Source organism: Podarcis melisellensis (assembly GCF_964234715.1).
Source record: "Podarcis melisellensis genome assembly, chromosome: 3".
In the NCBI taxonomy this organism is placed as follows: Eukaryota; Metazoa; Chordata; class Lepidosauria; order Squamata; family Lacertidae; genus Podarcis; species Podarcis melisellensis.
Window position 1 is genome coordinate 39,313,231 of NC_138530.1, and position 25,934 is coordinate 39,339,164.

The following is a 25,934-nucleotide window of genomic DNA, read 5'->3' on the forward strand; positions in this document are numbered from 1 at the left end:
AACCTTATTGGGGAGGGTTGCCTTGGCTTCGTTACATCCGGGTCCCTCTCCCTGTATCTCCAGTCGGGGCCCTGGTTTCCTGTATCCTCCGCTAGTGGGGTGAGGCAGGAGGGCGGGCGCCTGCTCGCTCCCCGCAACTGGTGGCAGGAAGATGTCCGGACCCGGGGTGCCCACGGCCGCAGGCGCCGGAGGGGCGAGGAGTCCTGGGGCGGCGCCGGAGTGGGGAGCCTTCGAGGACAACATGCAGGTATGGGAAGGAGGGAGGGAGGAGAGAAAAGGGGTGCAGGATAAAGCCCCATCCGCGATGGTGTATGTACCCTGCGGGTTACGTTTGCTGCCCTGTTCCGGAGTAACTTAACCCGGAGTAACTGCCACCCTTCACATAATCGTGGGAATTTACCCCGGTTCGGGGTAAAGCCATCAACCAACCCGCCAAGATGCTATGGAATTTACAATATTAGATGAGGAATGGGGTAAACTGTAGTCAGATCCAACCCCACAGATCAGCTTCAGTCCGAGTAAAAGAACACATAGGTGGCATTTATGTCTGCAGCGCTTGGCTAGAATTACAAAAGAGGGAGATCTGTCTGTCTATTAAGACCAACCACAACAACCCACCAACCTGCTTCCAATGCTCGTCTTCTACTTGAAAGTTAGGGGAAGTAGTGAGAAGTAGTAATTATTTTCATAGCTGGCGGCTGTCAGTCAGGGCTGTACACCTCAGTCCTAACCATGTTTCCTCAGAAGTATGTTTTGTTGAATTCAGTAGGGCTTACTCCCAGGTAAGTAGGATTAATATTGCAGCCATAAGTGGTACTTGCTTGCCTCAAGCCCTGCTGAGTTCATTTGAGACTGCTACATCTGGTATTGGAGGACTGCAAAATGTTTTTGGTTTTTTTGCAATCTATACATGTATATATATCTATATCGATATCGATATAGATATCCTACCAAAATGTACTTCAGGGAGGAAGAGTTTCAAGAGACAGCTATATATCCCGGTTTAAGGAGCTGACTGTCAGTTCTAGTTTCCAGGCATGGATGCCAGGTCTACCAATGTATTACTTATGGCTTCTGTCATAGAATCATAAACTTGTAGAGTTGGAAGGAGTGCTGAGGGTCTTCTGGTCCAAACCCCCTGCAATGCAGGAATCTCCACTAAAGCATCCATGACAAATGGCCATTCAACCACTGCTTAAAAACCCGAGGGAGCTCATTCCACTGTCAAAGAGCACTTAGTGTCAGAAAGTTTTTTCTTAAGTTTAAGTTGGACCCATATATAATGTAGGGGAGAGGTGGGGAAGCAGCATCTTGTAAAATGTAAAATTTTGACTAGCAGGTATCAGGAAATTGTGCCACTATTTAGGTAAAATGTCATTCATTTTATGCTTTGTTAAGTTGTCCTATGAATATTTATGCTTACAACATATTCAAAACTTCAGTAAAATGTGCCACAAGGATATTAAGGTGAGAGCAAGGCGAGGCTCCTTGAGAACGTTCCAGAGGTGTGGGATTGTATCTGAGAAGGCCTGCTTCCTGATCATCAGGGCCTTGCTTTAAGCAGTGAAAGCACCCATAATTACTGTAGTGTACAGACTGGTTTAGGTGAGAGCCAGTGTTAGAAACTGGGATAGAAATGCTAGGAGCCCTGGGACCTGGGTTGTGAACGTCCAAACAGAATGTCTAGTCACCATTTGCTGGCGGGGGGTTGGCACCACTTTTTATTTATTATTTTGATAAGCATGAATTAATACGCAATTCACATAAGTGACACATTGTTAATGTCACATTTTTAGCAGAAATTGTTAATACATGTTTAATTTGGTGTTTACAATAAGAATACTCTTTATTGTTAAACTCCTTAACATATTGTCTATCCTTAACATTTATTTTGACGCTTCAAAGCAGATGCGTTTTAGTAATCCTTGTTTGTCAGCTAGGCACAAAAAATGGCACCCAGCTACCTTTAATGCTTTGCATATCTTTGCATTATTCAGGGCGGGGGCTCTGCTGTAATTGATATGGAAAATATGGATGATACATCTGGCTCCAGTTTTGAAGACATGGGTGAGATACACCAACGCATGAAGGAAGAAGAAGAAGTGGACGCAGAGGCAGCAGCTGCAGATGAGGAAGATGGCGAGTTCTTGGGAATGAAGGGCTTTAAGGGTCAGTTGGGTCGGCAAGTAGCTGATCAGGTAAGCTGCATTATAATTGGTTTGTTCTTGCTTCTCTGCTGTGAAGTTCTAAGCCCAGAAGACTGCTGGTTCCTGCAAGCTCATTGACTGTAATCCTCTAAGGACAATGATTGGCGTTTCTTCCAAAGCATAGTCTTGGGTTCAGTGTTCACATTTGTCTTTCTCAGATGGACAACATATATTCTGTGACCTGCACATGGGCCACAGGCCTTGTTATATGCATGCAAGACAGTGCATGCAAGATTTTTAAAAACCTATTACCCAAATTTAGATTTAGCTCCTGTTCTTTTAACCCATACAGTAGAAAACAGACCGTTTATTTCTCTTCTGGTTGGAGAAACATAAGCTAGACTTGTAAACATCTTTAACATGTGTGTTTTTTTACAATCAAGCAGTATATAAATAAATTTTATGAAAATAAATAACTGCATATCCCCCTGTCATGCTCCAGGGAATTCCCTCCGGGGCTAGAGTCTCAATCCCAAGAGGAAGAAGCCTCTTCGTGAAACACTCAATAAGGGCATCAGGGTTGAAGGTGCAGCACAGGCCAAGTAAGCCAAATTCAAGCACTGGAAACCAGTCTAGTTCCAAAATGTGATCCAGAGGAAAGGTCAGGCAACAGCCAAAGCTGAATATCACAGGAGTTCAGGCACGGGAAAGGCGTTGAAGACCTGCATTGTTTCCAATGGGGCTCAAGAGGGAGACCTTATATCTTGGCTTCCTAGACCACATCCTAACCACAACTGCTGGTAGTAAAGGAGTTCTATGGGACTCACAAGTAGATGCTTCACAAGCCATGCCATGGCTTTGGGTCCAAAGACCCATACTATGTCATTCCTCTTCAACCTGCCCCTTTTGGCACCAGCATTCTCAAGAACTGATGGGTAGCTTCACCTCCTCCTTTGACAGCTCTAAGGGTTCTTCAGCAGGGCCCCTTGAAAGGATCCTCAGCACTGGTCCATGAGTCCCTGCCTGCTCCTCAAGGTCCTCAACCTGTGGACTCTCTGGTTAACTCTCCAATGGCTTCGTGTCTGGCACTGAGTCTGGCCAGGCATGGCGCTCCCTCTATTTCACAATCTTGCATTCCTCGTGAGAAACTGAGCAAGAATCAGCAACATGCCTGAGCCTTCTCCGCATTCAATTGCAGAGGTGGTAGTCCCTACCCACAGCTCCAAGCTACTGTCTTAACTTTCATTGCAGCATAAATTTCTGTTGCACAACTACAAAGATCACTGGTGTTTGGTGCATTCTAAAATATGGCATGAATGTTGATCCCTGCGCAAAAGCTGTAGAATTCAATGCAATAATTTAGTCACCAGAACCAAGAAAGGAGAGCTCAGTTTCTTACAATCTCTCTTTTCTAGATGTGGCAAGCAGGAAAGAGACAAGCCTCCAAGGCTTTCAATCTCTATGCCAACATTGATATCCTCAGGCCCTACTTTGATGTTGAGCCAAACCAGGTTCGGAACAGGTAAGCAAACGGCAGGTTCTTCCTTCCACTTTTCCAGATTTGCTTTGTCTACCAATGGCTTTCCTAAGGCTGCTGTTTATTATGTTAATAACAGAAGCACAATTCATTTAAGAAAGCAGTTGCCTGGCACCCCACATCTTTGATATTATTAAGGTGGCTGTTCAGATTATAGAGACAAGTACCGTACCACACATCTGTTTTGCTTACCAGCCTTTTATAATGCAGCTTTGGGGGAGATGTTCAAGAATTCTTCTAGCTGTGCTGAAATTGCTCAAACCATTTATTCCGAACTTTTTCATTTTCAATCTTTTGATGGTAGTGCACCAGCAAAACAGGGCTGTGTAGTATCAGTTCAACAAATTGCTTAGCCTTGTGTGCCCTATCAAATGAATGTAAATCAGAGTTCCTTTAATCTGTCCTTACAGCACTGATTATTAAAAGGCACAAACTGCTGTTGGGCTCCCTTTCTTGTACGTGACTATTGAACTAACCACAGGAAGACAATTAAAAAACTCTTACTTCCATTGCAAATTAGACAGGATCAGGGTTGTACATATCTCCCACCTACCAACCACCCCAGGCTTTGTATCCATTTTAGTGGTGTGCTGTGTGGATTGTTTAATGAGACTGGGGGTGTACCCATGCTCTTGCCTCTCTCCTCGCCAACCCTCCCCATGAACCTTGCCAACCACCTCTGCTACCTTTAGACCTCATCATACCCACCCTCCCTCCCTCTCCTTAGACCTCCTCCTGCTCATCATACCCACCCTCCTCCTGCTCATACTGCCAGCCTCACTAGCAACACTATTTCATCCTTAGCAGCAGAGAGTGAGGAGGGAGGTGGTGACAGATGAGGATGGTTGCTGGGAAGCTGCCCTGTCCTGCCTGATGGTTCCCCCATGGCTCACCTGAACAACCCACCAACCTACCTCTGTCTCACTCCTCCACTTCCCTTCTCACACTCCTGTGCTACTACGATGTCCCAGCAGCTTTTAGTAGTCAGTCATCACACTCAGACACCAAGTGAACTGCAAAATGGCAACATTAAGTTTTTATTGTATGTTAAGATATGAAGCCTTCCATCATTAACATTTTGATCTACAGCATCAGATCCATCATAAGTTAATTTTTATTTATTTTTTAAATTTATAGCCTGATTCTTAGTCTAGCAGAGCTGCATGTGAATTTTAAATGAGATGTTTGTCCTAAGAGACCTTACTGCTTGTTCATTTGTTCATAGCTATTAACTCTTTCGTGCACACCTTGTTCTCGTTTAGGTTGTTGGAGTCTATGATACCTGTTAAGATGATTAATTTCCCCCAGGTGAGTTTGTGTGGTAGATAATAGGTTTACATTTTTTTGTGTCAGAAGAGCAGGGAGCTTTTAGTTGGGGCTCTGCTTCACTTTCCCCCTCTCTAAAGCTGGTGAGGTACTCTACCCATGTCCCAGTGTGGGTGTGCATTGGTGTGTCCTCGGATGTTGAATCAGTAGGTCAGAAGCTCTTTGGGGCAGGTTGACTGCAATTCCTATTCCAGACATAGTGGGGCCATACTTTTGTTGTTCCCTTTCTGCATTTGTATTCCTCTTCACAAATTAATCCGTCATTAAAATCCCACCTAACTGATCACTTACACCTTTCCTCTTTTATAGAAGATTGCTGGTGAACTTTATGGTCCCCTCATGCTGGTCTTCACATTGGTGGCCATCTTGCTCCATGGAATGAAGACATCTGATACTATCATTGTAAGCAAAGGAGCTGGTTTTCCTGACATGTTCCTATCCAGAGCCTTATTTAGCTTTTGAACTTTCTGCACAGGACTGTTGAAGTATCTTAAACGTTCTATGGTGAGAGAGAGTTCTGTGTATGAGGTGCAAATAATTACTACTACAGACTTCACTCCAGTTGAGTTTCATGGCAATTACTGCTTGATAGTCCCATTTCCAGTTTGAAAAGAGTGCTCCTCTAGCTTCTCTTGCTTTTTCAACAGAGGGAAGGCACATTGATGGGTACAGCAATTGGCACCTGTTTTGGTTATTGGATAGGCGTCTCCTCCTTCATCTACTTCCTGGCATACTTGTGCAATGCTCAGATCACCATGGTCCAAATGTTGTCGCTATTGGTAAGTAAGAATAAGCTCTCCAACCAACTAACAGTCTCCGAGAGTGTCTAAAGCAGGGGCGGGGAACTGGATCCAGCCAGTGGACTCAATTTTACTCTCCTTTAACTCTATGGGCTCGATTAGGCAGGAGATGGGCAGGTACCTGGCATCCATGTGAAATCGGGTGACACAGCGCTTTGAAGACCCAATAGTCAGTTGACCATTGAGACATCAAATCCTCAAGCAGGGGCTTGCAAAGAGCTTTCCACTGTGCATTGAACTCCTGACAAACATCTGAGCACCAGTGCTTCAGAAGCCAGGTGCACAGTGTTTCAAAAGGCCCTATTGGCTCAGCCACCTTTTTACATGCACACATTTGACATCATGCATGATACCAGATGATTGGCAGATGGGCATGGCTTGACCAAAATGGTCTGGTGGGTCAAATAGGAAAGGCTGGGGAAGCTAATGATGCATTTGGGCTGGAAGTTCCCCAGCCGTGGTCTAAAGAGGAGGACTGTAAATTTCCCTCTTAGTAGCTGGCTTTGTATCTTCACCAAGTGTAGAGCAACAGCTCTTTCTCTTCTTTGGGGTTGATTTGAGTGCAGTGGTGAGGCGGCTTTTTATTTCATACTGTATTTTTGGTTTCTTACTGTATTTTTGGTTTCTATGGAAGCCGCCCAGAGTGGCTGGGGAGGCCCAGCCAGATGGGCGGGGTATAAATAATAAATTATTATTATTATTATTATTGATATTCTTTGGTTAAAGAGATGTTTTAAATAATGCTTTAAATAAACTGGAAAGGGACAATGACTGTGAAATTAGGCCATTCTCGTTAGCTTCCAAACACTCTCCAGGCCTTTGTAGTGATTAACCCCATAATATATTCAGACATGCCTTGGGCATAATCTGACATTTGTCTAATAGCTCTAGTCGCCAGGCATAATTCTGGCATTCAGCTGCAGTACATTGACTTGTACAGCTCCTGGCACTTTAGGCTGTGTGAGAAAATGCAGTCAGAATATACTGCTGCTTCTGCTTGGAGGTTTCCACATGCCCTCACGCTTGTCTCTAATGGGTTCCCTTCCTACACACAGGGCTACGGACTTTTTGGGCACTGCATCACCCTCTTTGTCACCTACAACATCCACTTCCACTCCCTTTTTTATATCTTCTGGCTGGTGATTGGCGGTCTCTCCACATTAAGAATGGTGAGTAACAGCATGCGTATCAGTTTTTAGGAGTTGTTCAGAGATATGGAAGAATTAGTAGCTGCATTTTCTCCCCCCACCCCCACTTCCTTCTATATCTCTTTTTTCTATTAGCATCCCATAGATTGTGTATACCTGCCCTAGGTTATGAAATGTTTAATGTATTATGCACTCATCAGCCATTGAATGCCTCCTTCAAAATTAGCACCTCTATCATTCCAAGTATGTTGACTGAATAGCATTAAAACCATATTATATAGTGGCTATTTCTGGTTGGATGGTGCCTTGTATGCCTGCTTCTGGCAACTCCTGAGGTCAAGCTGGTTCCAAACATACTGCTATGCTTTCCTTTGGACCACATCAGTGAGGCTGGGAGGGAAGGTCTTGTCGTCTGGGCAGCCCAAGATCTCCATGCACGCTGCCCATACTTGCACCCCAAGGAGGTCACTTTGGTGATGTTAACACAGTGGTTTGCCGTCACCCCTGGAGGCACACTCCATTGTCTGTTGGGGCAGATGGATGCTGACAACAATGGTGGCTACTTTAGCCATCCATCAAATATACATAAAGAATACTAACAAAAGGAATCACAGGTCTGGTGGTGGAAGTGCTTTTCTGACACGGTTGAATCTCTCTCCCCCTGGATCTGTTGTGGCTATAGGTAACGGGAGACTTGAAAGATGTTGTGTTTTGAAACTAAGGATCTCATTTCCATTTCAGCGCATAAGAACTGGCTCTTGTTTAGTGGTGTGTGGATTCCCAAAGACCTCTGTTAACCTCATGCACCATTTTGTCATATCATTAGCTGGCAACAGTTGCTTCCTCAGTTTGGCATTGACATGTTGCCCTTGAGATCTGGTTTAAATACCCAAACTCTGATGGCACTTGGAGGCACGGCTATAGGAAATATTTAAAGAAGGAATTGAGAGGTTTAAAAGTGTATTCATCCATGTGAAACCAAACCACACATCCCTGTACCTCTTAGGCCTGTGAATTCTGTGGGAAATGTTGCCATAGGAAATGATAGCTCTGTTGCCTTATGCATTTGTACTTTGGGTTTTATAGCCAGAGTTTGAGAAACCTATGAGATCTGTCTTTCCTAGGTTGCTGTGTTGGTGTCACGCACAGTGGGGCATACCCAACGACTCATCTTGTGTGGAGCACTTGCTGCCCTGCACATGCTCTTCCTCCTTTATCTGCACTTCGCTTATCACAAGGTTGTAGAAGGTAAGAGAGATCAATGTTGGGTAGTACGTTTTTGGAAGCATACACTTCCAGCTGTTTGTTGTTTTCGTCCTGAATGAAGGCTTCAGAACTCTGTGAGAACATCACCCAAAGGATTCTCTTTTTCATGCCGTGTCTTCCACTCCCTGTGAGCAGATCACTACTTGGATTTCATAAATTATATAGTCTGAGCCCCATTCCTTCTTTGAGGCCTTTCACACATAATAGTTTTCCCTCAGAGCTGAAACTTCTGTACATGGTACTTTTATCACAAGTGATGAATGCACAGGTGTATATGACATTTAAACTCAATAAGTAGTCTGTCTCTCTCTCTCTCTCTCTCTCTCTCTCTCTCTCTCTCTCTCTCAGACACACACATACACACACTCATGTTATATAAATAAAAGCAATGAATTCTGAGTCCCTAAAATGTCTGAGAGGGAGTAGATTCTGTTTGTGTTACTCAGTACGGAACTTGATCAGGTAGGTAGAGGCCTGTTTTTCGAGCAGCTTTGAGAGTGCACTGAAACAGTCGACGTTTTGTACAGTCTGCTATGTTAACACTTGCATTCAACGTCTTGTGATCTGCAACAGTTGTACGGCTTATCATATCAAATCCTGAACTTTATTCAGCCTGAACCGACAGCAGTCTTGCATGGCCCCATCTCTGCCTAGGTGGGCAGAGTGACTCTGCGGCATGTTGCCCATGTAGCAAAATACTTTCCTAATGCCATCTGCTATGAAGAGCACAGTGCTCAGCTACACCATGATTCTGGAAGCTGGCTATATACACAGTTCCATCTCAAGACCCACCGCTTCACTGAACTGCAGATTTGATGTGTCTTGAGAAAAATAACATCCAGGAAGACACGCGTATAGGAGGCTGAAGATATTAATGCTGTGAATCAGCAAAGAGTAATATGAAACAAAACTGATGTAAGTGCAGCCTACGTTTAATATTGACTAGCCCTGTTCCTTTTCTCACAGGCATCCTGGACACGTTGGAAGGACCCAACATCCCTCCTTTTCAGAGAGTTCCCAGAGACATTCCAGCTGTTTCCTCTGTGGTACAGAACATGACAACCAAAGCAGTTGGACTAAACTTATAGCCTTACAGACTGTGCGCCCCCTGCCTCTACATAGGTCATGTACTCTGTTGCTGTTACCTGGGAAAAGGGACAAAGTAACGGGAGCAGGACCTGGCTTTATCTGCAGATCTCCCCTTGGAAACGGAGAGCAGCAGAAGAGAGAGAAGATGTATTTGTCCAGTTTTGGCCAGATTCTACTGGGCAAAGCTCTTTTTCTGGCCCACTTAGCTTGGATTGCATAGCTCATTCACTTTCCTCCATACACCCTTTGTTCTTGCTCTTGTCTCTTTAGCCTGTGTACTTGTAATCCTCTTCTTTGCTGAGGGAAGAATTAAATTTAATGGATGTCTGTTCTGAGCAATCTCTTCCATTGGACCCTCGTCATAAATGAAGAAGAGCAGAGAAGATAGTTCTGTCCTGTTTGTTCTCCTGCTATGTTCTAAAATCCAACCAAAAATGGGGTTATAATTTCATTTGCCCAAGTTGCTTCCCTCAAGTGAGCAGCATTTGATTTTGGTTGATGCAAACAATGGCAGGCTATGAGCCTGTCCAGACCTCAGATTAATATGAGTTGTCAACCCTTTGTGCCTCTTTGAATTCCCCCTTGTCCATGTGGTGTTCTCTCCCAACTGCTGCTGTCTTCCACACTTTCTCCTTCCTAAATCTGGAGATTTAGTCTAAGAATACAGATAAATTTGCATAAGAGCCTGAAAGGAATTAAGGGCAGAATTTAGCTACTTTTCAATAATAAGGAAAAAGTCATCATTTAAAAAGAAATACCAGTGGCGCTGGCTTTTCTGAGATATTAATACAGAATAAATCTCTCTGGGTTCCTTACAGAAATTGCAGAACAAAAGGACATAACCCACATATTTCGTTTACTGAGTTGTATTATTGTAAATAATGGACGTGACTAATTTAGGCCCATTAATTTCAATAGGTCTCTGAATATAACATGTTTAGACACAAGCCTCTGATTACACTGGAACAAAGATGTTCATTTAGCAGAATCTTATTAAATTGGCCAGTTAGTGAAGCAGAGAGCAGATCATTAAAACAAGTCAACTTAAATGCTGTCCTATCTTTGTAATTAGTTAATGTTGACAAGTGTGAAGCCTTCACAGTTACATAATTAGGAATATTGCTTTGGAATAGTGAAGAGCAAGACTTAACAGCTGAAATTCTCAGATAAAAATCCAGATCTATTAATCTCTGGATAACAGAAAGTTGAGCCTTTTTTAGACCATAATTACCATAACTAGTTAGGTTACATTTGCTGATACATGTGGCATGGTACATTCTATTCACAATTTCCATTAGAACACAAAGCACTTTCATTTATTTTTCTGCCCTGGTCTAATTCTCTCTTTTTTTTTAAGGAGCCAGTACGTAATCAGGGATATAGAAAAGAGGAATTGAGATTCATTTAACAAGAAAAAGATTAAAGGTTTCTGTTTTTTTGAAAAAAATGGTATAAATAAAATGCAACTCTTAACACTAATGGATGTATCATGAATATTGAACCTTACAAATCCTTCTGAATTTCCAGTGCCTTTTCAGATTACTGGGTTTCAATGTGATAAGGCCAATGTTTCCTACAAAGTACCTTAGCCAGCGAGGGAATATAACTTGTAATGGTGGTAAACCATTCTCACTTGTGGAAATTGGTGAAAACGGTAACATAATAGTTGGTACTGTCAGAACAACTGGAACAATTTTACCAGATTTGCCACCATATATTTGAAACTATGTCTGCATGGGAGGGTTACCACATTCTTTATTTTAAATAACCCAGCCATGTGGGAAACGGTATGGGGGGGGATGGAAAATGCTGCAGTATCTTCCACATGGCCTATACTGCATACCAAAAGCCCAGCGGCTGACACATTGGACAGGTGGACAGCTATGCAGGTTGGGCTCAAGTATCCGAATGAGTGTATGTACTCAAAATATTTAGTTTAATTCTCTCGCTCACATACATAGACTGACAGTTCATAGCCCTGCATTCTCATCTCTGCACAGGCTTGGATCTGAAGAATCACGGCTTGAGTCCTGATTGCCTAGTAGAACCTTCCTGCTCAACGTCCCAATACATCTCTTATTCCCCAAGCCATTCCTGGGGGTGCAGGGGCCCTCCCAGGTGGTATGCAACATAATAATAATAATAATTAATAATAATACCTTTATTGCCAATGTACAACCTGTATACAATGAAATTAACTGAGCCTCCCTCCCCCCAACTCAGTCCCATTGCACTCTGTGTGCTTGTCGCACAACACACCAACCCCGAAAGTCTGCTGCACTATATTATTTTCTGTTCAGCAGCCTAACAGCCCACAGATAGAAACTGTTTTTTAGCCTGTTGGTACGACTGATTATACTTATATTTCTCCTGCCTGAGGGTAGAAGATTAAAGAGGTGCTGGCCGGGGTGTGAATCGTCCCTGAGAATTTTTCTCGCTCTCCTAATGCAATGATCCCTTGCGATGTCATCTAGCAGGCTCAGAGGACAGCCCATGATATCATGTGCTGTGTTCACCACCCTCCGTAAAGACTTTCTGTCCATGACTGTCAAGCCAACGTACCACACTCTTGATACAATATAAGGACAATTTCTATTGTGGACCGGTAGAAGGAGGTCATCAATTGTTGTTTAACATTGTTCTTTCACAAGACCCTGAGAAAATTGAGTCTCTGTTGGGCCTTCCTAACCACCTCAGTTATATTGTTTTTCCAAGTGAGGTCTTCACTAAGGTAAACTCCCAGGAATTTAAAGGAAGAGACTCTCTCCACAGAAACCCCCCGATATATAATGGGGCTAGTTCCCCTTTCTTCCTCCAAAAGTCCAACACCATCTCCTTTGTCTTGCTAATATTAGGCACAAGTTATTCTCTAAGCACCATGTAGATAATTTTTGAACCTCCCCCCATACGCTGATTCATCTCCACCTGTAATTAGACCCATTATATCTGCAAACTTATTAATTACAGTGGATGGATCAGATGAAATACAGTCATGTATACAATGAGTACAGGTAGGGACTCAGTACATGTCCCTATGGGGTTCCAATGCTGAGCTTCAGGGAGGTAGATAGAGCATGTTGGACTGTACTACAAAGGAGGGGGGAGGGGAGGGAAAAACCAGCAGGAAAATCCCAAAAGGTTCAGATCCAAGCTGTTTTATCTCCCATCAGCAGCAAGAATCTCTCCATGGATAGGATGGAAGCTTCCACCCAGAGCTCCACGTTGGGTGAAATATTACTGTATTGCAGGAGGCTGGACGAGATGATCCTCATGGCCCCTTCCAACTCTTCAATTGTATGATTCTATGAGCTCTCCCATAGATCCCAGCAGACAAGAAATGGGCCTGGTAATGAAGATATCACGAACTGTCACCTTCAAAGCAAGGGTGGGGAATGAAGGGGAAGATGTCAGCAGTTAGTTAGTTAGCAAGCAAGCAATAATGATGACCTCTTAACAGAAGTTGGATACATCCCTGGAGTCCTCTTTCCTACGCTATTATGTCTAATAACAGTCTTTCTAATGAGACATAATTTAATTGAAAATTGCAACTGATTTTGCTGCAGAGTTGTAATATCCATGTCTCAAATAATGTGCTGGTCCAAAGGGCTGAAATGATGCTTCATTCTCACTGCTTTACCCTGGTAACCATCCTGCAATCTGTTTTCAGATGGAGGCTGATTAGTTATCATTAAAAAAATCTGAAGTGGGGATTTAATTGCTTAAGATTAATCAAGGTGTTTTTTTCAAAGCTGAAATCTCTATGCTACCTTTTCCTAATTTTATTATGTTGGCTTCAAATACTTTCGGCTAGGCAAGTGTTCCAACAACAACTGAAGAGCTACAAAAAAGAAGGAAAGGTTTGAAATGCAAGCCTATCATGAACAGCTTGGCCTAATTAATATATTAGTGAGGAACCATAAATCTCATGAAGCTGCTTTATTTCTAGACTGGAACTCTTTGCATGCCTTTATCCCTGGATCTTTAAAACTGTATATAACCAGGCCTAGTCCAGTACCTTCCTGGCAGAAGCACTTTGGATAATTTGGAGTGTGCTCAATCACCAGATAAACTGCAGGCACCTGATATTCTTTACCTTTCATGCCATAGGATGTTATTACATCAATTATGCAGACCATATTGTCAAAGCTTCAGGGTTGTCATCTGAGTCTTCTCTGGTTTGTCCTACTATTTATTTTGGTTACAGTGTGCAGCCTTTGGAGAATCAAATGAAATGCAAGTCCTAAGCCAGGTCATCTATTGCAAACTGCAAAGCGGCTATTATATTCCCCAATATTGTGTTTCTTACTTCTGTGTCTTCTAATTCTTCTCATTTATCCTGCAACCAATGCTCAAGTCCTTATTTTATTCTCCCCCTTAATTACAAGACAAAATGGATTTTGCTTGGAGTTTGGACTCTGCATTAGCAGATTAGTTATATGTAGAAAGCTCTCTACTTATATGGCTTATGATGCTAATAGTCCCAACCCCATTCAGTCCCACTAACATTTTCATCATTTATTGTTCTAGCCATTATCTCTGGGCTTTGCTCCCCGCCTGCCCACACCCCCCCCCCTTGGTACAAAGCTCCTAGGGCCCTTGATGTTACAACCCATTGCCCAAGAAGAAGGAGAGAGTAGCAGGAGTTTATGCTCCTTTCCTCTGCATTCCTAGCATTTAATTAATTGCAGAGAGCTGCAGCCAAAAAAGCCCTGCACAGTATGCTTGCTGAAGTAAGCAAAGCTTCTTTGTAAAAATTGTGCCTGCCAGGCTATTTTTTAATACCAGCTGCCACCCTCCAGCTGAGGAAAAGCAAAATCATGGCTAGATTAGTTTAGACCACAAACTCCTCAGGGCAGAGAATTGCATCACTGAGCATACTGCGGATGAATGCCTCCTACCCTTTGCTGTCCTTTGAACTTTCTGCCAGAGCAGAGGAACTTCAGTTTCCTGGCTCTTTTTTCCAGCCTATCCCTTAACACCACTATTGCTAAAAAAAGAACTTGTCATCAGAGATATTCACACCTACTGCTTTCCTCCACACTTGCAGCTCCTCTTGATTGTGGGCACTTCAACGCTTCTGGTCACCATGTCTTCATATGGTACCATGAATGTACATCCACAATGCCATAAGAAAACAAAGAGCAGCAACACAGAAAGGATACAGGATTATAACAGTGAGAATAGGCTACTCAACAAGACTTGGCATGGCTGATGAGATCTATTGCTCACAGAGCCTTCATGCACCCATCCATTTAGCCGAGGCCCATACTATTAATTCCACTAAAGGAAATTCCTTCCCCGCCCCTCTCCAGCTGTCAACATCCACTGTCACTTTAGCACACTGGAAGAGCACATGATTTTCATGCAACCGTCCCAGGTTTAATCAGATGGAGCTATTCAGAAGGTGGCTGAGTAGAATGTACTCACTGCCCTAATAACCCCTTCAGGAATATCTAATTCAGCTGTAAACAGATCCCGGACTGAATCAGATGTGTTCATATCTGTGTTCCTGTAAAAAGCTGCTTCTGTTCACTTTCCTTCAGTCTACATGGCAAGCGGCACTTAAGTGAAGTATAAATTGTTTGCTAATTAGTTAGCACTGTATGTGCATATAGAATGTTACAGAAAAGGCTGCCCTGAGGCGCTGGCTGTTAAAAATCGGACACAAGGCAGGAAAAGGAAGTAGAGGTAGGAGTAAACAAGCAGAGAATGTGCAACTCAGTCACATACGTTTAGGCTTGATTATGGGCCTAGTTACCTGTAGGTCCACCTTCCCCAACTTGGTGCCCTCCAAATGTTTTGGGAATGCTGGCAGGAGCTGACTGGGACTGACCAGCACCCGGTTGGGGGAGGCTGCTGCTGAAGTAAGCGAAGTGAGCTGGGATCACACAGGTGTTCTGGGAGACTGTTCTAAGCAGCAATGGAGGGAAGGCAAAGTGGTTCCTCCCCAACTCCCTCTTTCCATAATGGCAGTAAGAAGTCCTTCTGGCTTGCTCTGGGTGGATATACTCATATACAAAAGGTTAACACTCCTGCTCCTTCAGTTGCAGACCTTGCTTTATTTTGCATCTCCATTTCTGCTTACACCTAAAGCTGAGGTAAAATGAAACACAGATTAAGAGATGTGTAATCCTTTAATGCAGTACAAACCTCTACTGTACAGTACTGCCCTTTGGCTGCTGCTGCTGCTCCTGTAGAGTTCATGAATACAGGAGCAGAGCAGAGCCACTCAGAGAACCAAAGGCTATTTTTGCTATCATTTTGGGTGTTCCACTCATCCACTCGCATAAATCCTACAATAAACTTATTTGGATGACATTCTTCAAGTTGAATGTATGTGTGTATTTCCTGCTTTCTTCCCTGTCGGTGACTGAAAGTGTTTTACAGATAAAATAGGAACAGCTAAAAACTTTTTTAAAGAACAATAATTAAAAACAATTAAACATTTATATAATTAAAACTATATATAAACAGAGCGGATCCATTAAAAACTTACAGATGAAAAAAACATTCCCATGAGTGCTTTCATTAAAAAAAAGAAGATGTGATGGCAATTGTCTTTATGACTGCAGGAGAGGTCTTGCTGGGAATAAGAACCTGGACGTGAGGGGTACGGGGGATGTCCAAGCCTGACTTCTCAGCCATTTTGGGAACGTGGTACTGGAAAGAGGGAAGCATCTACCAGCCACCGCTGCCGCTGCTGCTTAAACTGCTAGACAGATAAAACAGACATGCCTCCTTTTACTCTTGGAGAGTCCCCCCTCCGAACCTATTCTAAGCGGCAGATTCCCTGCTCTGGAACTTGCGCCGTCAAAACAGGGCGCCTCTGAGCAACTGCAGAGTTCATTTCTCTCATCGCTGCCGAGGAAGCGGGAAAAAGCTGGTCCCAATCCCACCCCCCACGACCCCACTCCCTTGAAGGTCAGTCTGGGGCTCCGGGTCCCAGGGTGCGGCTCGGCCCACGATCCGCCGCACAGTCGCATCCAAGAGATGGCGCAAAGCATCTCGCCGAGAGGGAAGGCGGAGGTCTCCAGGACCCCGCCAGGCCCCGGCGTCCTCCACCAACCGAGCGCCTGGATCTAGATTAAATCCCGTCAGCCCCGGCCTCGCGCACAGCCCCTGTCGGCAGGGAGGGCCTGGAGGTGGAGCCCGGGGCAGGACGGCGCGCCTGGGGAGGCGGCGGCGGGGCGGCAGCAGCAGCCGCGTGGCCCGGCTTGGCAAGAGCGCAGGCTGCGGTGCCTGGCTGTGGCCATAGGAACCGGCGCAGCGCCAAACAAAGCTGGGTCCTCCTCCCTCCCTCCTCCCGCCCCGCCACACGCGCACTCGGGGGGCATAAGGAGGGAGGAGACAGCGCAGCTCCGGTCTCTGCAGCGGCTCTGGCGACTCCGTCCCGCCGCCGGCACTATGCGCTGGGCGCTGCCGCGGGAGCCGCCGGTGCGCTAAGAGGAGGAGGAGCAGGCGCGGCGGCGGCCGGAGGAGGGACTCGCGCCCGGGAGTCGTCGGATCTGCCCGGGGCCCGGGAGTGAAGGCGGAGCAGGTGCGGCGGCAGGAGCGGCAGTACAAGCCTCAGCGACCGAGGCTGCATTGCTGTGGGTGGCAAGGAGGGCGCCGGGGAAGGGGGAAGATCGTTCATAGACGATTGAAGCTGGAGGGCACGGCAGCCCGCCCCCACCCCTTCCCCGGCGGACACGGCGGCTTGTTCTCCGATTGCGCAGAAGCCTGAATATACACACGCGCACACGCTCGGTTTTTTCTATTCGTGTGAAATTCCAGAAAGGATCTGGCACCGATTTGGATTTGCATTTCTTGCTCCTGTTATTTCACATTGCCTGGCATCTGCCTACACCATCTTATCCCGGTCTGCTCACCTTACCCTCTTCACAACCCTGCTCGGGACTGGAAAGCACTCTGCTTTTGACATATCTTAGAGAGTACCCGTTATTGTTCTCCACATGCTTTAATTTGGAGTTGCACAGAATTTACCTTGATGCATCCGGGTCGCATAGAAGTTTCTACGCGGATCCGGCTTGCGCAACGCTTAAAGCTGCTTTAAGGAGCACCTATTTGAACTGCGTACAAGAAGTACTGTAGCCGAATAGCACATTGAATTCGGGTATTGTAACATTGCACCGTGGCCTCCAGCTTCGTTTGCACAGGATTGCACAACCGTCGGTCCACTGATTTCCTTAACGCGCTCCTTACCTCTTCTGATCCGGATTGCAAAGCAATCCCTGCACTGCTCTGGATTGCACGTTGCTTGCACAAATCCGGATTATCTTGCTGCTGAGAGTGTTTTATTCACAAAGATATAAATATGTTGCCGGGATCTATCCAGATCTCTGGGGAGACTTTATCAAGTGCCGAGATTCGGGATATCTGTGAGAGCCTGAGAGAGAACTCCATCAAACTGCTTTCGCTCCGGGGCTGTCAGCTTTCCGACAGAGATTTTGGCCGCATCTGCAGGGGGGTCGCAGAATCTCACTCCTTAGCTCAACTTAATCTTAACTTGGGGATTGTCTCCAATATCAATCGGGTCAAGCAACTGGCCGAAGCCCTGAAGACCAACCGCTCTGTCCAGTCTTTGTTGTGAGTAGCCCTCTACTTAGTAGGACTTGAGGAAAGGTGCCCAGTTCTGCTGGCAGAAGTCTTGCAGTCCGATTCATATGCATGTTTACTCAAAAGTAAGCCCCATTATGTTAAATAGATCTTACTCACAGGTAAGTGTGCATAGGATTGCAGCTGTTGCTGGTGGGCTTCCAAAATTGTTTAGTGTATCTGTGTAGTCCAAACCCCACTTACTGGGAGCAAATCCCATTGACTTCTGAGTAGACATGGATATATAATTGAGCTGTTAGTCCTTAACACCTTTTAACTAACCTTTTGCTCTAGGTGCAAAGTTACCCACACCAAAAGGGATTTGAGGGCAAGGTTGTGATTCTAATCCAAAATGGTGATATCATTCTAGATTATTTCAAACCCAACACAGATTAATCTTCTTAAACACAAACAGTGAAACTTGGATTTGGGCAACATTTTATTACCCTAAGCCAAATTCCAGTATATCTGAGGGCAGCAAACCTATGTATGTTGTGTCAGAAGGAAGAGTAGGACACTGAAACGCGGGGGGGGGGGGGGGACCATAGTGATAAAGGAATCTGCTACCATGACAGAAAAGGGAGCGGGGAGTAAGAAAACAGATTCGAAGACTCCGTTAATTAATCTTCGTCTTTTAGAGTTGTTGGTATAAATCACCCCTGTTAACTTATTTACTGCATTTCTTTGTCATAGTTTAAGCTGGGTGAAATCAACTACAACTCTTGAGGAACGATAGTTTTAATTCCTAACCATTTATTCTTGCACAGCCTCCACGGAAGTCCCCTGACAGACGCTGGTCTGGCTCTTCTGAACCCAGCACTCTCCATCCATCCCTCACTAGTGGCCTTGGACTTGGGGGACTGCATGCTGGGTGATGAAGGTATTAACTTGATCTGTGGACTGCTCCCTCCTGACGGGGCCAAGTCAGGTAAGCCAAACTGGATGTGTGGAGTTCTTGTATATCTCTGGAGCTCATAATGGACTTCAGATCTTGGTTCATACAGTTCTACAGTTGGAACGGTTGTGGAGGTAATGACCACTCCCTGTTCAGTACAGGATCTGCAATACAGGATGCAACCACGGCATCCCTGACAGATGGCTGTCCAGCCTCCGCTTAAGTACTTCCCATGGCAGCCTGTTCTTTGTTTAACAGCTCTAACCATTGGGGAAGTTTCTGTTCCTAAATTCTAGCCAAAATTTGCTCTTCTGCAATTTCCGCATGCTGGTACCGGAACAACAGAGAACAAGCCTGCTCTGCCTTCATGACATCCCTTTAAACTATTCTTTTTCTTCTTCTGAGAGTAAAGAGACCCCCTGACAAATTGTAGCACTGAGTTTTCAGCACAGTGAAATTATAGTGAAATTTACTCTGTCGGCTAAGGATCTGTGGCTTGCTAAGAATAAGCGGATTCTCATTCTGGGAGAGAAGGTATTCATAATAGAAGTAATTATACTTTGCCCTGTTATAGAACTAAACAGTGTCATTTCCCACTAAGTCAGTGTGAGGATCTGTAGGCTTTGCAGTTGTTTTGTATTTTATTTTTGCAACCAAAACTTGATGCTGTCACATTAAAAGCCGTTTTCCTTTTTCTGAAATGCCCTATTGCTGTGAATTTTATCTGTTGGCGCTACTCAGAAATATGACCAAAGGTTATTTTTTGCCGAAGGAATTATCTTGAGCTAAATCAAAAGTCTTTTGAGAAAAGAGTATTGGAGACTGGCGGACTGGAAAATAATACTTTGACCGAGTTTTCAGCCGTCCTCTTCCACTCTACTGCATTAAGCATGCCACTAGGCTTGCAAGAGCAAAATCTGGAGGAAAAAATATAAGGGCACTGCAGATCTGTTGTGTGTATTCTGGTAAATTTGGAACCTCAGTGTTTAACATGATCCATTAGAAAGAAACATTGCCCCTCTGCCTTTTTGCATGAGATCATCCTTTCACCTTAAAGAGCTTTCTTGCTTCTTGTCCTTGTGATAGCACTTTGTCCTCGTTTGGGACCTGCTGTTTCTGTGGTTGAAGGGAAAGGGATCAGATACTGTAGGCCAGGGATCAAGAACTTGTTGTCCTCCATACGTTCTTGGATTAAAGTTCCCCCCATCTGTGACCATTGGCCATGCTGGCTAGGATTGATGGGTCTTGAAAAAGTCCACAACATCTCGAGGGATTTATTTTTTTTAACCTGCCCTGGATTCTGCTGGTGAAGGGCGGGTAATATATTTTATAATAAAAATAATAAGGTTTCCCATCTCTAGTGTAGACAAATGAGGGCATCGTTCAGACAGTATCATAACAGAAAATTAACTCTGTAAGTATGATGCAAATTATTGTGCTTGTATCCTGTCAGCATGTGAAAATTAGCACAGCATGTTCTCCCAATGCTTATCTTGGGAACAGTTTCCACAACATTCTGCAGTTACCAGACTCAGCTGAAGTGTGTGTTCACATGGGCAAATGTAGCATGTCATCAAATGCTGCCAAAGCTGCAGGGCATTCAGGAACATTTAATTGTTATTTATTATATTTGTGTCCCACCCTTTCTCCCAAAGGAGCTGAGAGTGGCAAACATCAAAATGTCAAATTCTAATCAAACATTCACAAGATGACTTGGTACAGATTAGTTTTCCTTTCCCTTATTTTATTTTTATCAACCTTGGGGATGTGGGTGCTGCTGGAGTTTCCTTTGCCAGCCACCAAAATGACTTGAGCCACATCTGCTCCAAGAAGCCTTTAAAAAAGTGGAGGACAACAATTTAACTACACGTTTAATGTCTCTGAATACAACTTGTGTTAACATACAACTGTCCCACAGTTTGTTCTTAAGAAATCTGTCCTTTTAACCATCCTGATACTTTGCCCAAAAGAGTGGTTAAAATGTGCTCACGGGTTGTTTAGTAGTAGTACAGTGGTACCTCTGGTTGCAAACGGGATCTGTTCCGAAGGCCCGTTCACAACCTGAAGTGCTGTATCTGCGCATGCACGAGCGGCAAAACCTGGAAGTAACCCTTTCCGGTACTTCTGGGTCGCTGCGGGACACAACCTGAAAAGACGTAACCTGAAGCGTCCATAACATGAGGTATGACTGTAGTAGTAGTATTTTAAAGCAAATGTAAAATGCGGAGTGGAGATTTTAATCCACACCCATGATTCTGCAGGGAGAAGGAAAGGGCAGTATATATGCAGTTGATTATAATCCTGAATACAAGAGTGAGATCTTGTGACTGTGTAAACTCACTTGGCTTCCCTTAGGTTTGAAGGAGTTGACTCTCAGTGCTAACCCTGGCATCACAGCCAAAGGATGGGGCCGCCTGGCTATTGCAGTGGCTCATAGTTCCCAGGTGCGAGTGTTGAACTTGGACTACAACCCACTGGGTGAGAGGAGCATGGATATCGTGCGTGGCTTATGTGTGTCTCTTTCTTTCTTTCTTTCTTTCTTTCTTTCTTTCTTTCTTTCTTTCTTTCTTTCTCTCTCTCTCTCTCTCTCTCTCTCTCTCTCTCTCTCTCTCTCTCTCTCTCTTAAACAAGTGGGGATGTTGCTTGGTTAATGATAGTTAAAGAGCCCACATCTAGGACAAGTCCAATCACAATTCAACTCAGCCCTTCCTCTTCATTATTTTATGTATTTTTTTAATTTCTCAAGGCGGCAAACAGAGAAAATAACAAAACACTGTGAAACAAGTATCCATTCCAATATTGCACACACTCTCTGAAAATAAACACAAAGCTAATTTAACATTCCACAACCACATCATACTAAGCTACCAGAAAATGAATTAATCAGTCGAAAGCTATGCCTGCAACTGCAGTATTATGACGGGGCCCAGCACATCTTGCTTGGCAAAGCATTCCACATAGTTGGGTGCCAAAGCAGAGAAGGTCCTGACCCTGGTTGAAAGCAGCCTTGCCTCTTGAGTTTGAGGCAGCTCCTAGGTCCAAAGCTGTTTAAGGGTTTTTAAAACCAACCCTAGCACCTTGAATCGAGCTTGAAACTAATCAACAGTGATTAGTTTCTGATAACAGAAAACCAATATGATGGAATCAAATCACCAAACACCCGTCGGGTGGATTTAGAGCTGTGTGAAAAGTGCATACACTGGGTGCTGAGCTGAGGGGGGGGGCGCCCTCTCAAAGGCATTGGGCTTTGGGAAGGAGGCATGAGGGCTCTGATAGAGTCCTAGAGTCTTGTCCCCCCTCTTCCTAAAGCCTAGTTAGCACTTTCCCAGCTTTGGGAAGGAGGTGGGAGGGTTCTAGACCTTGCCAGAGCCCTCGCACCTCCTTCTCAAAGCTGAGCTACTCCTCACTTGCCTTTGGGAAGGCAACATGAGGGTGGCACACAGGCTACCATAATAGTAGTGCCCAAGTCCACCACTCCACCTGTCAGCACCCTGGCTGCAGTATTTCGCACTGTTTCCAGGTTCTGGACAGTTTTGAAGGCCTTGCCTCACATGGAGTGCCTCACAATGGTCCAATTTGGAAGTTGCTGAATGACTGGCAGCTAGCATCCACAGAGGGCCGAAGTTGCTTTTTACTGAGTCAGACCATGGTCTATCTCGATCTGCACCAAGAATGAGAAATCTGCCACCCTCCAGAAGTTGGACTTCCACTCCCATCAGCCCACCCAACATGGCTGATGGTAAGGGATTATGGGAGTTGTAGTCCAGAGGCACCTGAAGGGTCAGAGAGGTGCTCCATCTACCTGGTCTGTACTTAGGTAGCAGCTCTCTAAGATTTCAGACAGGAATGTTTGCCAGCCTGTGTGATCTGCCCTTGAGTTACAACCCCTTTCTTTTCCTGATAGAGTTTGCATATGTGTGTAAACTAGTGTCCCCTTTGTCTGGAATAGAGGTACCACCTTTGCACTTTTTTAAAAAAATAAAAAAGGCCTAAGCAAAGAACCTGGCTATTCAAAATACGAAATGAAACTGACAATTGCCAGCCTGGGCCTGGGAGAATATAAGATGGCGGCCTACCATGTTCTGCAAGGGATGAGACTTGCTTCCAAGCTGAGGAGGCCTGAAGAGCAGCCCCCCATACAGGCCTTAGGTTATGTGCACTTCCTCTTCCTGTGTACAGTGTGGCAGTACCCATCCTCCGAATGTTATCTTTGCAGCCCCATGTAGGCTGCTGCCACTGGGCTTGGGAGTCAGACCATGCTTCTTCCCCCGCCCTTGCCTCCTCATCTTCTTCCAAATACAGCAAAGAGGAGAGGAGCCCCAGCAGTGGTTACCATGGAAACCGCCTCTCTCTGCAGCTGCGCTGCCTGAGCAGAATTGGCAGCTGGTGAGAGAAGAGACTAGACCAGGCAGCTCCCTCCTCTCCCCATCCCTCCTGCCTCAGGGAAGCAAACGTGAGACGCTCCTCAGCACACCCCACCTAATCCTGCCCTTTCAAAACGGGGCGAGGCCTTTCTTCTTTCTGCCTTTCCACTGTCAGGGTTTACCCTGCAAAATGAGAGGTGCTCAGGCCTTAAAGCTTGGCAGAAGGCTTCTTCTCTGACCCAGAAGCAATTCCTTCTAATTAAGACTAAGCTCGCCTAGAGGTTATGTGCTGCTGCCCCAGGTGCAGAGGTACCATTTCCCCCCCTTAGCCAATTTAAGAAGAGAAAGAAAAGCAACAGCAGCAGCAAAACAGATTCATAAAGTGATCACTCTCCCCCAGTGTCTTGTGCCTTTAACAGGCAGATATTAAACAGGTGCAGCACCTTTGAGTGAGATTAGAAAACTGCACCTGTTGAATGCATCTGTGGTTATTCATTTTTGGGGGGCAGGGGGAAGTGCTGGTAGAGTTGAGGTTGTTGTACTGCCCAGCAAATTCTGCCACTCCTGGAATGGCTGCATGCAACATGGCCTCTGTGAGGTCTTCTAACATCTCCTGACTTTCTACCATCTAGGTGACCAAATAGCAGGAATGCTGGCAGTTTCTGTGGCATCCAGCCGCACCCTCGAGGTTTTGGACTTGGAAGGAACGGGACTCACCAACCAATCAGCCTTGGTAAGGAGAACATGGTCCTTTGCCGCCTTCCATTCGCCTTCTAAGTCATGGAAGTGGGCAGACTAGCGTCGTCTGCTTTTATCTACCCCAAATGCACTCTTTCCCCAAATGCACTGTCTCAGGGGCCTTTTGCCAGGAAGACTGGAGCCCCTTTGCATTCTCCTTCCTTGGTTCCCTTGCCTCTAAGCCGAGTTGCTTACCAACCAGCCTCTCAACTCTTGTTCTGTTCAGATCCTGCTGGATATGGTGGAAAACTACCCGACAGCTTTGCGGACGCTGATCCTGGCAGAGAACAACATCAGCCCTGAACTTCAGCAGCAGATCTCCGACCTTCTTTCTGAGGGTGAGGAAGACGACGAGACGGAGACTCGTGAAGTCATGGCAAGAGAGAAGAACAACTGGATCTGCCACAGCAGTAAGTAGTCAGATGGGCGGGGTATAAATAATAAATTATTATTATTATGCACATCTCATGTGCCTATCAAGCGGAGAGCTACCATTGTCTCCGTATTACAGGAGTTAAAGGAAAATACTAGTGCAAGTTAACTGTGGATGTCTAAGCACAGAGTTTAATCCAGCTTCACATTAGCAGGCCTCCTTTTTAACTGTGTATTTTGGAAAAGGAAACTTTGTTGTGTGCAGACTTTAAATCAAGAGGCAGCACATCCTAATGGCTGTTCTGATACTGCACTTGGAGCCCAATAATTACAACAGAGGAGCTGCCTGCTTGTGTAGCCCTTACCTTCCCCAACCTGGTGCTTATTTGAACTTTCATCATCCTTGACCATTGACCAAACTGGCAGATGCTGGAAACAGGGAGGGCACTAGGTTAAGGAAGACTGGTGGAACCACACAGCCTGTCTGCAGAAACAGCACATAGGAATCCATGGAGTTGGGGAGGAAGGGAGGGGATGGGACTCCATGTGGTCATGTTCTGCAGCTACAATTGCAATCCCACTTATCTGGGAGTAAGCCCCACTGAATTCAGTAAGAGACACTTCTGCGTAGACATGGTTAGTATTGTGCTATACACTTTAGGCATAAAATGAATCTATTTAATTGCCAAGTGCTTCACTTCAGGAGTACTCAAGCTGGTGCTTTCTTGAATTGTACTTAACGTTTCATGTTCTCCTTTATAATAGTCTTCCTAGCCCTGTGCTTAGGATCCAGCTACAAATCACGGTTGTCCCCCTCCATATCCTGTTCATCGGCTAAAACCACCTTTTCTCCATTTCACAGATTCTAGTTCCCAGATGGTCTTGGTAACTTCGGGCCTTGGAGAAAGTCTTCTAGCAGAAACAGAGATGTGAAAAGGAAACTCCCATTGCCTCTGATGAGAACATCATTTCCATGTATGTGGAAAGACTGTGTTTATTTAAAAAAAAAAAGTGCATTCACACATATATCATGTGTGAATGTGTACTGTGCTTGTGTGTTTGCAAGTGAGTGTATGCACTAGGCAAACAGATGGGTGTGAAAGCCTAATGTCTGTGTAATTGCTGCACCTGCCCTGAGTGCAGATCCACACACTGTGTCTTACTGAAGTCACTTTTAGCTCCACACTGGGACGTGACCCAAGTTAATCTCTGTGTCTGTGTCACACAACTTGTCAGTTGCTTGTGATTGTCCAGTTGCTGTATTCTTAGGTCGCACCATCCATTCTTGACTAATCTTTGCGGGAGGCTGTATTTATTCAGATGTGTATATTTATGTATAACAGATACTTTTTATTGCTTGCACCTATGTCTTAAGTAGAATTTTATATAAAGTTCACAGAAATGGCCCAGTTGTGGCCATGAGGCTCTTTCCTTTCTAACTACTCATCAGCAAGGCGGCTTCACTAAGGGAAATAATGCAACCTTATGTTGTCGTTTAGTCGTGTCCGACTCTTTGTGACCCCACAGACCAGAGCACGCCAGGCACTCCTGTCTTCAATGTATTACTATAAGGTTGCATTGTGACAAAGACAATGCAACCTTATAGTAACACATTTTTTGTTGCGCTGCCTCTAATGGGCTGAGAAAGCAACTTAGC

At 44.9% G+C, this 25,934-nt stretch overlaps 2 protein-coding genes across 4 annotated transcripts; both read left to right on the forward strand.

The window, feature by feature from the left end:
* Positions 1 to 16: 16 nt before the first annotated feature.
* On the forward strand, positions 17 to 9,640 carry YIPF3 (Yip1 domain family member 3). The gene is made up of 9 exons (XM_081905675.1): positions 17 to 247; positions 1,998 to 2,198; positions 3,563 to 3,669; positions 4,947 to 4,992; positions 5,320 to 5,412; positions 5,658 to 5,789; positions 6,866 to 6,979; positions 8,083 to 8,206; positions 9,191 to 9,640. Exons 1-9 carry the CDS (start codon positions 152 to 154, stop codon positions 9,310 to 9,312), a joined length of 1,035 nt encoding a protein of 344 aa, XP_081761801.1. The 5' UTR covers positions 17 to 151; the 3' UTR covers positions 9,313 to 9,640.
* Positions 9,641 to 16,510: 6,870 nt separating this feature from the next.
* LRRC73 (leucine rich repeat containing 73) lies at positions 16,511 to 25,682 on the forward strand. 3 transcript variants are annotated; one of them, XM_081905706.1, is made up of 6 exons: positions 16,675 to 17,899; positions 18,676 to 18,836; positions 21,159 to 21,281; positions 23,800 to 23,900; positions 24,132 to 24,315; positions 25,140 to 25,682. In XM_081905706.1, the coding sequence occupies exons 1-6, from the start codon at positions 17,628 to 17,630 to the stop codon at positions 25,208 to 25,210; spliced, it is 912 nt and encodes a 303-aa protein (XP_081761832.1). In that variant the 5' UTR covers positions 16,675 to 17,627; the 3' UTR covers positions 25,211 to 25,682. The 3 variants fall into 3 exon arrangements, with proteins under 3 accessions (XP_081761833.1, XP_081761832.1, XP_081761834.1); XM_081905708.1 differs by having other exon boundaries at positions 16,686 to 16,850; XM_081905707.1 differs by lacking the exon at positions 21,159 to 21,281 and having other exon boundaries at positions 16,511 to 17,899.
* The last annotated feature ends 252 nt before the right edge of the window (positions 25,683 to 25,934 follow it).